Below are 15,442 nucleotides of genomic sequence, written 5' to 3'. Positions count from 1 at the left end.
AACATCCCATTTACTGTAGTACTTGATTAAACAACAGGTATGAAGCAAAGCTTCACTCAAAAAATGGTAGGAGAGTTTTCTGATAAATGCACACTGTTAAACATACTGCATTTCCACTAACATTATCTTCTTTGCAATGTTGTTGGCACAATGTTTAAAAGTATCCAGTCTGGATGAAGCACATTATTAGGGTGTTGGCAATGTAGTGCATGTTATTAAAAAGAAATAAAAGAACATCAGAACACATTGATGATAATGCAGAAACAGGCTGGTATCCTGGATTGTCAACAGTCACTACAGCAATGACCCCCCCCCCCAAAAAAAAAATCCTTGAGTTTGGCAGGAAACAATCTGCACTGTAAGAGTCAGATTACACAAAGACAATGCAGCACCAAGAGGTACGTCAGGTTGGCTTTCTCCTCACCGACCAACAACTCACGAATGATCTCATCACAATCTATTTAACAAATGCTAAAATATATACATGAAGCTCTGCCAGGTCAGAATGAGTGATACACTGAGATTTTCATTCTCCTTCCTAAAAACCTGCAAAGCATTTTTTAATGAATGACTTGTGGGAATAATGTCAGGGCAGTTAAATCTGACTAGTGAAATTACCCTGTTTGGCAACACCTCTTTCTGATTGCTTTGCACTCAATAATCCTTTCTTCTAAAAAAAAAAAAAAAATTAAAAAAAAATCACAAACCCTAGGTTGAACTGGAGGAAATAATAATAATAATAATAATAATAATAATAATAATAATAATAATAATAATAATAAAAAAAAAAACAATCCCAAAACAGGCTGATTTTTTTTAGGACACAACTCTGAACAGACTAATGGTGGAGGCCAACATGTTCAATAGAAAAGGGCAGCGAATGCCATTATCAATAATTACAAACATGACATACAGCAGCATTAGAGTTCCTTGTAAATCAATGAACTGACAGGAAAAAAAGAAACAAACTAAAAGAAAGCCTTAAGATTCAGAGCAACTGAAGAAATGAGGAGCCCTGCTAACAAAACATACACTGAGCCAATGTTAAAGGTAGTAGGATTCAGAGTTAAAACAGTGGAGAATGTCTTGAGCAGCAGAGTTAGTGTCACTGGCAGTTTGGCCATTAGTTTACTGTGAGCCATCAAACACTGCAATCCAAGTCACAGTCAACAGCGGTCATCTTCCAATTAGACCCTAAGCCAGATTTCAGTCATTAAAATTGGCAGCAAAGTGGTTGAGATTGTTCTAGACACTAATCTATAACAAGCTATTGGAAAAAAAAATCATCAGATCAAATTTTATTTAGATGGCGAAGACGTCTGCATGACATTTGTATTGTGATTTGTTTAGGTCCATGTAGAGCTCAAAGTAAACAGCATCTCTCTCTGAAACTCTTCTTGCTCTTCTTATTTTTTCCTTTCCCGTTTTTGTCCTTGTTTTCGGACATTTTCTTGCCCCGTACGTCACGCATCAGGTCAAAGAAAACCTAGAGGGGAAAACAATCAGCTCATTTACTTAACTGTAGTAACATGGATGCTGTATCGTAATGAAATGAAATCATATTGAAGTTCAGAACTGTGGAGAAAGTTTTAGATGTAATATGTGTTTATCTGATTAGTCCCAAATTCAATCTGCTGTATGATCTTCCACATGCAGCCACTGCCATGTAGAGCTGAGGAAGAGCAGGGATTCCCACCCATCAATCTGACTGCATGAAATGAAACAGCTAAATATCACAGACAAGGTGTAGCAAGTTTAAAAAAAATGCTTGGATGAACTATCCAGCTGAGACGCATAAAAACCAAAGAAGGTCACACCAAATATTAGTTCTGAACTTTTTTGATGTTCTGTTAAACTTAACTGAAACACAAAAACTATTTACTGAATACTTCTGCACAGTTCTGCACAACAAATACAACGTGAAGAGGCGGCACCTTGTCCACGTTGGCTCTAGTTTTGGCCGACGTCTCTACATACTGGACTCCCCACTCATCGGCCTTGCCACGAGCTTCGTCCACCGAGACCTGCCGACGTTCCTCCAGGTCCGATTTGTTTCCTACCAGTAGGAGAGGAATCTTGTCCTCTTCTGCCTTCACCCGCAAGATCTGCTCCCTGCCAAAACAGGACATATGGTGTATTTGAGCATTTATAAACTATTAATGCGAACATATACAGCTGGTATCAAACATTGTCGTCATTCGCCAACTGACAGTACTTAAAGTGTTAATGATGCCCTGATTGACGATGTCTTCATCTGGCAGGTGGAAAGAATTTTATTAATGCTGCTTTGAGCTTCAGCATATTGTTGATGTTGAGGATGTTTAAATCCTACCAACACCTTCCTGCCAGAAAAGTCACTCTACAAATGCACAACACACAGCAGGATTAATGCAAAGCTCCGGTTCTGAATAAGTTATGAAGCTACTAAACAAACATCTACATGAATCTGCAGTTAATTTAGGAGTTGACACTGACAGATCAGATAAAACTCCTTGAAGTGAGAAAGAAAGGAACATATTTGATTACATATGGTCTCCGTCTACTATTTACAACATAAATGTAAACAAACAAGAACGATGTCTACAATCTAAGTGATGGTGATCAAACCATTTGATTAGTGATAATGATTAATACAGATATATCTGTAAAACCAGCTTTCATCTTGTCAAAATTCAAAGGGGTGAAGAATAATTACCTGAACTCATCAGTAGCAGTGAAGGACTCGCGCTCTGTGATGGAGAAGACGAGCAGGAAGCCCTCCCCGCTGCGAAAATAGTTGTCCCTGATAGCAGCGTAGTCCTCCTGACCAGCTGTGTCCAGGATGTCGATCTGGACTTCCTCCCCATCCAGGACCACCTTCTTCCTGTAGCTGTCTGCTTTGGTGGGCTCATAGTCCTCCACAAACTGTACAGATTAATATTATTTTATATTTGGATTCATTTTGAAATATAAATGGCCCGATAAGCTGTGTTTGCATGCATAAAGCGTCAGCGCAGCCTGATCAGCAATGCAGCTGTTGCAAACTACAGTCGTTGGTTGGACCCAACAAAAATGCTGACAAGCACAAAAACTGTGGCAGTGCTCAGTAGGGTGTCATCAAAATACATGTGGTCAAACAAATCCCAAGCAATAGAAGTGCCTTAAAAGAACAAAAAAAGAAAAAAAAAAAGAAAAAAATACTATGAAGTTAACCTTGTAGTAGTTTTGACAGATCTCTGAAAAGAGGGCTTTGAATTTGAAGCTTTTACAGGAAGAAGAATGGAAATATGTTAAAACCTCAAGAGACTGGACTTGGGTTTGCAGGTGGCCCAGATGCATGCAGCCATAACTCACCTCATCATACATGAACTGAAGCGTGAGCGCAGACTTCCCCACGCCTCCACTTCCCACCATTATCACTTTGTGCAGTACCAGCGAACTCTGGTTTTTACCTTTATTGGCAGCCATCACCAGATTCTTCTTTGTGCTTCTCTTACACACTCAAACAAGTGTACACTCGAGCGCACACACATACACACACACACACACACACATACACACACACACACACACACACCCACACACAGGCACAACCTGTGAATGACAAGGGTGGAAAACATGTCAGTGCCTACAGTAAATAACCTCCATAAGGAGAGGACACGAGTACGTGGACAAGTGCAGGGACAGATGGCAGTTGTTACTTAACAGCTCTCACAGCGACAGTAACTCGCTGTGCCAAGGCTCTAGGCTGTGTTCCAACAAATCTTGAATCTTAACCCCCACTATTCCCATTAAAGTGCCAAATTGCCTACTCATGAATCCAAGAACTTTATAAAGTTCGCCATCAAAAGGTCATTGCAACTGATCAGACGTAATGAAGCCATCATTCTCTGCACCAAGGCAGCTTTTACGGAAGCATTAAAACAGGGCATCTAGTGCTAAACTCGTTAAAAAGACGGAAGACGTGACTGGCCATCTATCTGCTTTATAATGGTCTGGCTCACAGAAGGTGAAAGCTCAGAGTCAATTGGTTTTTGCCCGACTTCAGTATCTTCTGTCTCTGTCAGAGACACCTTCCAACCAGAGTGCCAAGTGACGCTACTGTAAATGCCTGCGTATCGGTTCTTCACCTTCACCTCATCTGGGTGAATTCAAAGAAGTGTGCACGGGTTTCGAACAAACTATCGATCTGCCTACATTTATAGAAATTATAATGCAACCAAGAACTTAAAATAGTAATTTTGTTTAACGCTGAACATCAAGCAACGCTTGTTTTTTAACTAAGTATGCCTTGGATTGGTAAAGGTCTGCTCAAATGTTTAGCTTAGGAAGGTCACTGAGTGAAATAACCAACATAACATGATAAGCAGAGGTAAATTAATAAGGACTGCTTCTCTTTTTGTATGTGTCAGTAACTAACTAGCATGCACAGATGCAGAAGTGGAATTCAGCTCTTGTTAATACACCTGAAGTTGGCTCCATATATTTATTTGTTGATATGCTGCAAGTTATATCATCACAGTATTCAGCAATAATAACTCGTAACTAGAGCTGGGTTGAAATCTGTCCAAAATAAGCTTCTCTTGCAGAGATAATGCCAAATTTGGATTTTTAAGATAGCATTCCAAATAACTTTGTTTCTGGACACCTGATGATAAAAATTCTAGATGCAATGCTGGAAGACTATCAGAAACTTCATAATAAGGATAAATTGTTTTTGGGGATTATGTTCACAGCTGTGACAAGACACTTTTATGCCAAAAATGAGCTTTTTCTTGCTGAGATAATGGCACATTCAGATCTTTTCATTCATCATTAAGACTACATTCACCTAAAAACTATTTAGCAGCTTATTACCTCTCACGTTTGCAGCCAACGTTAAGACCGTGAGCTCCGCTACAGTCAACAAACACCGAATGGTTTTGAATATCGTAATTCAAAAGTGCATGTAGATGTGTCATATAAGATTGTTACAGTAATCCAATTACTCCCAGATATCTGATGTTGATGGTCATGTAAACAGGCTCAGTGCTTTATAAAACTAGATATCTGAGAATGTCTTTAATATTCATGAAAAATTGGTGTTACATAAATATCTGTAAATTGATCTAGATTGAATTTAATTAAAATAAAATATAATAAAATCAGGCTGTTGTGAATTGATTCTAATTGATTTAGGAGATGAGTGTTGATACCCAGCCCTACTCGTCATGTTGACTGTGGTGTAGCCTTGTTAGACATGTTCTCAAAATTTTAAGAAAAGCAAATTTGATTTTTCTTATTTTCTCTTAAGCTTTATTTCTTATTTTCTTAACTGAATATTATACCAACAGATACAGTATGAGGACAGGAGTGTGAGCTTCCTGTAACAATCTTTTATACATTTGTGGCTTTTACCATTTTTAAATTACCTATATTAACCTATCTTAACAATGCAGTATTATTTAACATGTTATTGTAATAATATTAGGGCTGCAACTAATGACGATTCTGATAGTCGATTAGTCATCGACTTCTGAAATGATTAGTCAACTAATCGGTTATGTATCTCATGATTATTAAATGGCTCTTATTTCATTTTCAGCTTTTAAATCTTGCATGAGGTTGTATAAATGATGAGCTAATTAAAAAGACGAGATGGACACTTAATTAAAAAAAAAATCTGTTTTTGAACTTTGCTGCCTATATTAACATAATACTGATAACAGAAAAAGCAAATACAAACCAAATATCCATAAAAAAAACAATAACAGGCAAATTTGCAGCAGAAAAACAGTAAACGAGCCTGAGTTTTCACTAACAAATAAAGAAAATTGCTTTTTGTGCAGAACAATTAGCGGTCTACTGCGTCTGTTAAAAGTTACAACTATCTACATGATGGTATGTCATGTATGACTCATCCTCAAGTCTGACGTGCCTCCTCTTTAAATGTTCGAGCACTGCACACGTACTTCCATGGTATGCAAGGTCATTTTAATGTGAAGTGGTCCGAGACTTTTGTCGTCGGCTGCAGCCGTTTTGTTCCCTGGTCTGCTGCCATATTTTACCCCGGGCAGACTTCATTGCGCATGAGCAACTTTCAGCAGAGATAGGAAAAGAAGACAATGTCTCACTCTGTAGGTTTTTTTATTTATTTATTTATTTTTGCATATGTGCAACCATAGACTGTATATAAAAGATAGATGGAGCCTCCGTAACGTCTCCCGTAGGTTTCTGAAGAGTTGAAGCTCATTGGGCGGTTACCTCCGTCACCATCATGGCAGCATCACGCGTGTCGTCATTCCCGGAAAATCCAAAAATGGACAAAGAGGTGGAGCTGAGACAGGGACTGTGAAGGTGGGGGTGGATGATTGACACCCATCAAATTCCGGGCTGCCTGTCGCTAAGAGCTAACCGAGTTAACCCGGAGCTAACGGTAGCTAACCAGCTAACGGAGGTAGGCGGGTTAAAGCTAAGGTGCACTGTTAAACTGTGGTTGTGCTGCACTCACTTCTTGCCACGGATATTCAATCAAAAGGACATGCCTCTAATTATGCCACTTTTCAAGATTAAATAACATCCAAACAGATGAGTTAGAGTTTTTTTGTAATCTAAGTTTTATATCCCACATTTAAAAAGATAGGCTTCTTTCATCTCAGAAACATTTCCAGAGTGTGGCAGTTCCTCTCCCTGGCCAATGCAGAGACAGTGATCCATGCTTTTAGCTCCTGTTGACTAGATTTTTGTAATGCTCTTCGTTCTGGTCTCTCTAAAAAGACTCTGTTACAGCTTAACAGCTTTGTTACAGAAGGAGAACTCATATTACTCCAGTTTTAAAATCTCTGCATTGGCTTTCTTCATGCTTCGAAATGGATTTTAAAACAGTTGTTTTTTTAAAGCTCTTAAAAATGATTTAGTCCTGAGTATTTACCCAACTTGCTTTGAGTTTATGAACCCTCATAGCCCTCAGGGGCTGGTCCCTTGTTTACTCCCAAGGTGGGGACTAAAACATACGGCAAGACACCTTTCAGCTTTTATAATCCTTGCCTATGAAACACCTTTCCACATGACCTGAGGGCAACTGGGAGTGTTGACATTTGTAGAAAAAAAGCTTAAGATTGACCTTTTTAGTAAAGCTAAAATTGAATATTTCTCTAGACTATAACTGGTGTTTTATTTTATTGTGTTTTGTTCTCGTTCTTTTTATCTTAGCTAAACATCTTGTATTTAAACTTCCAGCATCTTAGTTCCCCTGATGTGGTTGATGAAGGTTAGGACATCATTTGATGTACATGGGGGTGTAGGTGTGTGTGGGCATGTGAATATGTCATGTATATGTGAGACTCGTGAGTTTATGGTTTGGGGGACTTGATGGGCAAGACTGGGTGGGGTTCATTATGTTTTTAATGTAAGGCACATTAAGTGGTAATAAAATATTTTTCCAACTGCTGCAGTTTTTTTAAAGCACACTCACTTCACAGCTTAATGTAAGCAAAGGCAGGTTTTCATTGCAGCATATCTGTCTTCCTCGTGGTCCTTATGAATTCTCCAACCAGCTTTCCTAAAAACCAAGAAAAGGTGCTTAGGAAGAGACAATATATTTTAATAGTAATATTTAACACTACCCCATTTTTTGTGTGTCTCTAGTGGCTTAGCTTTACAGGTGTGCTGGAAGAGTAATCAGTTGAACGAGCTACACCTGGGTATGGTGTACTCTGCCTTCTAAAGCTTCTCACACTGTGAAGTCTCACAGCAGCATATGCTTGCTTTGCTGTAGATAGTCATTGTTGTTACTACTGTCACCAGCATCATGGGATATGTGAGTGTCTCCAGAGCAATCATCATCCATCCAATGACAATCAACTATGCACTGCTGGTTGCTGCTGTGTCATGTGACTCAGTGGTGTTCCAACATCAGTGGGGCCCTACCCCTTTTCTTTTCCTTTTACCTTCTTATCTCTTTATTTTATTTCTCTGTGGAGACAGATTCTTCCCTCCTCTTGAGATGTCACACTAATGGAAGCACTGAGCTGATTCATAGCGGTGCTCATAATCTGCTCCTCCCCAACAGTAAACATTTTAACTCATAACCAGAGGCAGAGTGTACTGAGCTTCCAACAGAAAAGGCTGACAAGAAACTGTTGCTTTGTATTCAGAGCAACACATGTTTTCTATCAGTTATGTATGCTAAAGTATCATGGCTAATGATACCGAGGATGTGGCATCATAATTCCACTCACCCTGACCAGGAAGTGAAGTCTGACTTGTGCTCTTCCTGTCTTTGTTATCAGTAACTAGGCCAGTGAAAGGGATCATAGGAATGATACCCACACAAACATACATATTCAGTTATACACCTAATACAAGAATAAGCAGCTCAGGACTTATGTGTACAGGCCAATATTTAAATGATTCACATGTAACCTTCCTTGTGCACAAGCGCAGATGCCAAAACTAATGAGTTAAACTGAAAGGAACAATAAATAGTCAGTGGAAAGTTTCTGACAAGAGCTTGGTGAGTAAAGAAGGGGTCCTGTTTTTAACATTGGCTGCACAGCAACACAGGGTTAGAATGTAGGAGGAAAGAGAAAAGGGAAAATTAATATTTAGGCATGGACTTTTCTTGGAAATGATTCTTTTTAAAAGGGACAGGGCTATGGTGAGGGAGTGGTTCAATTTAACAGACCACTTCAGTTGGTATTTCTGCTGACATGAAACTCTCACACATGGTTAACTTAAGCGTCATGTATTACTGTGCCTGAATTCTAGTGTGAGAGGAAATTGAATAAATTGAAGACATCTGAACCAGTGAGTCTGGGGATGCTCGTCTCCTGGAATGTGATGGAAGAAAACTGGGAGGATTTTGGCCCAGTGACAACCCCCCCAATCCTGTGTCTCTGTAGTAGATTAAAAACTTCCATCATCCTCAACACAGGTCAATAAAAATACTGCATAGTGGTATAGTCACTGTGGTTAGATGCAAACACTGACGTACTGAGCAATGGTCTTAGGGGAAAAAAATTCATTGAAATATTCTATTATCACTTGTACACCATTTTGTTCTTATCACTTTCGCATTATTAAGTTATCCTTTAATAACTCTGTTGCCATTCTCTTGTTGTGTCCAATCCAATTTCTACCACCTCCATTCTGGAAATGCTCCTCTGCTCCAGCGAATGTGAGACAACGACTGAGGGCTCAGATGTCTAGACCAGGGTTAAGTCACCTCAGTCTTGCAATGGGTTTAAAGAATGGCTCTACTGTGACACACAAATGGGATTAGAGACTCGGTAGTTTATTACCGTGCAACAAACAAGACATAATTTAACAGCAAATCCCAGCTGGGGCCTAGCTGCAACATATTTGACAAAACAGTTATAATAGCCACTGCCTGTGGAGGTAAGGAAATGATTTACTTCACTTTGAAAAGATGGGATGCAAGGAGGACATTATCAAAAAGAATCCCAGAATGCATACTAACAACCCTCAGCTGCCGGAGTATACAGAGAAGCCTTTGACGACACTGGGCAACGGACATCTAAATCCTCAGTTACAAGCTCTTTTACCTCAGAAACATTAAGAGGGCCTTTTCAAAATACATCCCTATTCTAAACCAATGCCTACCATGTTTTTTTTCTGTATAGGTATTTTCATCTAGCTGCAAACAAGGTGCAGTAGTAATGATCCACACAGAAACAGAACAGTGACAAAAGCAGAAAAGCTTTAGTCAGTCATACACAGATGATTTCCTTTTTGTGCTCTCCCTGCAGCTGATGATTTTTGTCCAAACACTTATATGTTTCTCATCACTCCATCATTCCTCTGGACTGATTCAGGATGGATAGAGACCAAATTTCAGCATAAATATATTTTACTTATCACCAGTTTGCAATGTGTTTTTTTTCCATTTGCACAACTAAAAAGACAATGGGCTCAGTTACACACCACCTACACCACAGCAAAGGCCTGTGTTGCCCTCAAGGTTAAAAATGGTAACTTGCAAGCTACAGCTACAGAGACATAAAAATAAAGGAGTAAGAAAACAAAATCTGTAGCAGAAAAACCCTAGCCATTAGTCATGGCCTACAAGTGTCTCTCATGCCATTTTAATCATTCAGTCCACCTCAGTCCTGGGTTGAAGAAAATAAAGACTATATTCCTCAACTACCACAAAAATATGCCAGTCCCAAAAACTTTCCTGCTGGAAAAAAATAAATAAATACAACAAGACAGAATGAAAACTGTGTGTTTCCACAGCTAGTAAAAAAACAAACAAACAAAAAAATAAAAACAAATAAGTGCACCTTTTACAGCTGCACACCTGGCAGTGCTGTTAAAGTCAATGTAAACAATTATCAAGAAAAAGGAAGAAGTTGTTCCTTTACATGGCACATTCAAACTCAAGTTAAACTTAAATGTCCAGTAACAAGACTTGGCTCTGTGATAGACTGGCGACCTGTCCAGGATGAGCCCTGCTACTTGCTGGGATAGGCTCCAGCTTCACCCTGAACTGGACTAAGTGGTACAGAAAATAAATAAATAAATGAATGAATGAATGAATGAATGAATGAATGAATTTCCCTGGAAATTTGAGCAAAACCTATGAGAAAAATATTAAGATGATTTTGCCCCATACACAATCCAAAATGGTAATTTACAGTAGGCTCATCTGAAAATGTTAACTTAACATAACGTAGCATCACTTACATCCTGAACAAATATTTAATGAAAAGGCATGCGAAGAGAACTGTTCCAGGAAATCAAATCTTCCCATCTTTCCCACCAGCTTTTACATAAATATACACAAAGCTCAGACAGAGCACAGGTGTGAATTAAGCAATGGAGCAAAGACGCTAAAAAAATAAATAAATAAAGTGGTAAGAGTGATTGGAGGACCTCAAATCTTCCCACTCTAAACTTTTAATTTACATATCCAAGCTGGATACATAGATTTGGACACTTAAAGGCAAAACTGATGTCAGAAGGTGACTGAGTTTACATGAGTGTAAATAAATAGGAGATTGGATCTTATTTTAAATTTCTCTGTGTTTTTAGCTATCTATGAAAAATCTCCACTGGTACTGGAAACATGGTGGAGGAAAGATTAGCCTCATACCAATCCAAGTAACCACAGTACTGATACACTCACAGGCAACGGTTCTTCAGTAAAAGATGGCCGCATTAAAAAAAAAAAAAAAAAAAGAAAAAGCCAAACGCCACAGGTAGCTTCTGCAACAGCCTGGTGAACAGGACTGCGACAGAATTAATGCACAAGAATAATTCATAAAAAGTTGAATTATTACAATGTTCCGCAAACATGTATTTTGCATAATTAGTTCCTCTTTCTAGCAAGAAACAGGATGCTAACATAGACACACATACCAGTTGCATCTACTGTATGAGTGCTAATATATCATACTGACTTCCCACAGGAAAGAAATACCCAAATCTAGCCAAACAAGTTGTGTGTTAGAGCAAATGTTACTTCAGTTGACTGTCAGAATCCAGAAAAGATTAATTTCAGTCTAGTTTAGTCAACTTCTACTGAGTCACACAAAACATTTGAATCCCTTTTCCTACCTGACAGCAAACAATTCATGACTGCAAGGTATACTTTTACCTACAATGAAAAAAAGATTCTGTCAATGCCGTTTTCAGAGGCAGATGTTTTAGTGACAGCAGTGTCATTACACAGAACGAGCCCCAGGCACTCCGAACCATCATTACAAAACATTTAGATGATGGAGCTATTTGATATGAACCAATCAGAATGAGTACAAAACAAAGGAAATGAAGCATAACATATTTGTCGTGCTCTGACAAATAGTAACAGGGAGATAAAAACCCTGGCTAAGCAATAAGGAAGAAGTTGTTAAAAAATAGACAGTAGCAGGGGATCATACATCTAGTCATCTAGTAAGGGCAAATGGAGAAACTCAATTCACAAATGCAAATAGAAAAATATCTGGGCACAATTAGGAATTTAACGACTGATCAGAAGAATGGTATTTATGCGTGAAGGGGTCTTCAATTGCTGCAGTAAACGCACATTGATCATCTTAAATAAACATGACTATGTTGCTGAACCAGTTCAGCTTATCTGCCAGTTATGTTTAATTTGCAGCTTAGTAGGAAACACATCCGTGGTATGGGTCCTGTTCTTATCATTTTCTTCCAACTGGTCTATAGATTTATCAAAAACACTTCAATTCTGGCAAAAACTTAGCCCAGTCTGAAGCTTTTATCCAACACTAAGAATATGCATTTACTAAATGCAGTAATATGTTATGCTAAGGGGGGGAAATCATAACATACTTTGACAGTGAAGAAATAAAACACTAGAAGTGCAAAAAAAAAAAAAAAAAAAAAAAAAAGACTAACCGTTTTAATTAGCTTTTAAAAAACCTGACCCAGCCCCACAACACAAGACTGCCAGACAATTCCTGAGCATGTTGTGAATGTGCTGGTATCAGCATTTTGTTCACGAGTTGTTTATGAGGGGATGAGTACATGTTCATTCCGCAGTAGAACCAGTAAAAAGGCTTATTTATTCATAGCGTTTCTTAGATTGGACGTGCATCAGTGTTGGTGGATATGATGCAGGAATTCTAATAGTCACTTTCACCTGATACCAAAAAAAAGCCTTTGCATTATTACTAAAATCGAACAAGTGTCTTTGCTTTGCCAACACTGTCCTCCACTCCTCACAAAGACAAAGAAAACATCTTACACAAAGGTCATCCAACGCCCATATTATATGTAAACACCCGCACGGTTGAATTTAAATGCAATTTTGCATTTGGTAGAGAGACAGCAGTGGGAATCAAATTAAGATAGTTCATTTTAGTTAACTACAGTTTAATGTAGTTAATAGCAGATTAGCCACAGATAATATTAACATCCAAGACTCCTACCCCGGTGGGGGTGTTTTTCGGAGTGGAGGGGTCAGCATAAAGCTATTTATGCTGACATTCACTATTACAACAACATCAACTGTAGAACTCATGAGCTTACTTGGGTGTGTCATCTCCTCAGACTGAAAACTTTATGTAGTTGTACTTATAGACAACAAGTGTTCATTTTAACAGCTCAGGAAGCGAAACATTAAGTCACGAAAACGTCCGCATTACTTTTCCCAAATACTTCAAGTCGAAAAGAGCTCATAAACTTGGACTTTAGGTGTGCTAATACCGTTATTGCTAAACTACGACACGGCAAAAACCACCAGGGTTGTTAAGTCAATATTAAGAAAGAAAAGAAAGAAAAAGAAATAAAGAAAAAAAACAGCAATTTATACTATTCACTGGGAATAAAACTGAAGGATTTTAAATCAGACTGGTGCGGGTGTAGCCCATGAGTAATGCTAGCGTCATAACTTAATAAAGATTAATGTTACGTACAGGGTTAGCGTTGCGTTCTTACGTTTCGTGTGAGAGCAAATGCCACTTGACAAGAGCAAACACTTAAATAAATCACTAAATTTAGTATCCATTTTGTTTGCACCCGTTTTCTATCAAACGGTCATCGCTTTGAGTCCACTAACCGTCCGCCCTTCTTTTTAACAGGTGTGGTAACGTTACCTATTTCCCTCCTGAAGCCTTTTTAAGAAACACTTAACGAAACATCAGTTTCAGTCCAATAGAAGTCAAAAAGCCTTACCAAAGCAGGAATCGATTAACTGCCCTTGGTTGGTGTTATCTTGCTGACTGCTTTAACAGCGCAAGCAGAGGCATTGGCTCTCCGAATACGAACCGCTCCTGCAACAGACGCCCCACCCTCCGGAAGTAAAACTACAGCGACAGGATGTGACGTCCTTCGCCTTCAAGCCAGTGTAGTTTCTGAGATGAGTAACAAAGTAATGTCTCAATTAGCTTCACACAAATGAGTCATTTAAATACTTTCTTTACCAACAAAGCACAAGTAGAAAGAAAGAAAGAAAGAAAGAAAGAAAGATTGGTTATTTCTTTTGTTTTAACTCATTTTCACAGGCGTTCTAAAAATTTAAGGTAAAATATTAAAATAGTGTATCCTGCTGACATTTTCTTTTTATGATTATAGATATCTCTCATAAAAAGGGGGGAAATTATGATCACTATGTAAGAACCTTTAAAATAGGTGAGAAAATTAAATAGAAATTTGGTTTGAAAGTGATATTTTAAAGAAGCTTTATCCCAGGGAAGGGAAAAAGAAAAGACTTAACAAGCTAAAAAGATATTGGAATGGAAGATTATATAAACTTTACAAGTAAACATGATAACTAATAGAAATTGCTATTAAACCTTCCTAGTTCATAATATACATACACTTTTCAGAAAATTCATGTTTAAATATGTTTTGCAGACATTTCCTATATTAAACTGGAAATGAAAGAATTCAAATAAACAAAAATAATAGATTAAAACATTTTTGCCAACAAAGTCTCATCCATACAAAAAAAAAAAAAAAAAAATCAGAATTGTTGTACAAGGTTAATGGTACGCTTCTGCACAGTAACTAATCTGGTTATTTCAGAAGCAAGTAGAAAATTGTTTATGCCTGACATGGTATAAAAAGGGCTTTAACATTAACAAGACAGTTATACTGCTTTCAAACATGAATGGAGTGTTGTGTTGTTACTTAAGCTTGTAAAATCCCAAACTATCTAACAATAAAAATGCAGATCTACTGAACCTTGGCCTTGGTTAAACTTTAACACAAACGGTGACAAAACAGTAGGCCATATTAATCTCTACTTTTATTTAGCCTTAATTCAGTAGTAGTCTAGATAGGATCATTCATGATAATATAGTTTATTTTACAGTCAAAGAAAACAGAAAAGAAAAATAAATTCCAGTGAGTAGATTTTCTACAATATGTAACAACACAAAATATTAACTTTGTTAAATTGGACTTATAACGTAGTGCACACTGACTAGTTTGTGATTACAGAATGTAAATAAAGTTATATGGTAAAACATGGAGTACTTAGGGGTTCTTTGTACTTCAACGGACAACAGTTCTGTGTTGTACTACATCTGCCATGTGCATTACAATTGAGAAGGCTGAGGGAACCACCTATTTACAATTTTAGGGTACTAAACATAATTTAGCTGGCAGAAGTAGACAGAGGAGAATACATTAAGGTAGCACAAATGCAGACAATATGCTGCCCTGGCCAGATAATAATGCAGGCTGTTAAGGTAGATAGCTGAAAGAGCACATAAACAAACTATTACAGTAATTGACCTGACATACAGTAAATGGTAAGTACTGCACTTGTTCAAAGTCATAAACTTCCCATGCATGATTCAGATCCTTAAAGCTTCAACTCTGGGGTTTGAAAGTACTGATCCTAACTGATTTTGACTTAGAAAATACCAGAATCAAGGATTTAAGATTCACTTTTTTAGATGCACAAATAAATCTCACTAGACCTCATGCCACACTCTGCAAGGAAGGAAAGTGCATTGTCTGTGCAGATGGTGTATTGTTTTTGACAGAGGAT

The 15,442-nt window shown here is 37.9% G+C and overlaps 1 protein-coding gene across 2 annotated transcripts; it reads right to left on the bottom strand.

Annotated features, from left to right (window-relative positions):
* Nucleotides 1–224: 224 nt before the first annotated feature.
* Nucleotides 225–13,753, bottom strand: ralba (v-ral simian leukemia viral oncogene homolog Ba (ras related)). 2 transcript variants are annotated; one of them, XM_042001829.1, is made up of 6 exons: nt 13,618–13,753; nt 7,433–7,519; nt 3,334–3,573; nt 2,696–2,904; nt 1,935–2,112; nt 225–1,486 (listed from the first exon to the last, which is right to left on the bottom strand). In XM_042001829.1, exons 3-6 carry the CDS (start codon nt 3,445–3,447, stop codon nt 1,364–1,366), a joined length of 624 nt encoding a protein of 207 aa, XP_041857763.1. In that variant the 5' UTR covers nt 3,448–3,573; nt 7,433–7,519; nt 13,618–13,753; the 3' UTR covers nt 225–1,363. The 2 variants fall into 2 exon arrangements, with proteins under 2 accessions (XP_041857763.1, XP_041857764.1); XM_042001830.1 differs by lacking the exon at nt 7,433–7,519 and having other exon boundaries at nt 13,618–13,750.
* Between the last annotated feature and the right edge of the window lie 1,689 nt (nt 13,754–15,442).

The sequence above is a fragment of the Melanotaenia boesemani genome, chromosome 12 (genome assembly GCF_017639745.1).
Source record: "Melanotaenia boesemani isolate fMelBoe1 chromosome 12, fMelBoe1.pri, whole genome shotgun sequence".
Taxonomy (NCBI): domain Eukaryota; kingdom Metazoa; phylum Chordata; class Actinopteri; order Atheriniformes; family Melanotaeniidae; genus Melanotaenia; species Melanotaenia boesemani.
The sequence above is the reverse complement of the archived record's forward strand: the minus strand, read 5'-3'. Positions and strand labels throughout refer to the sequence as shown.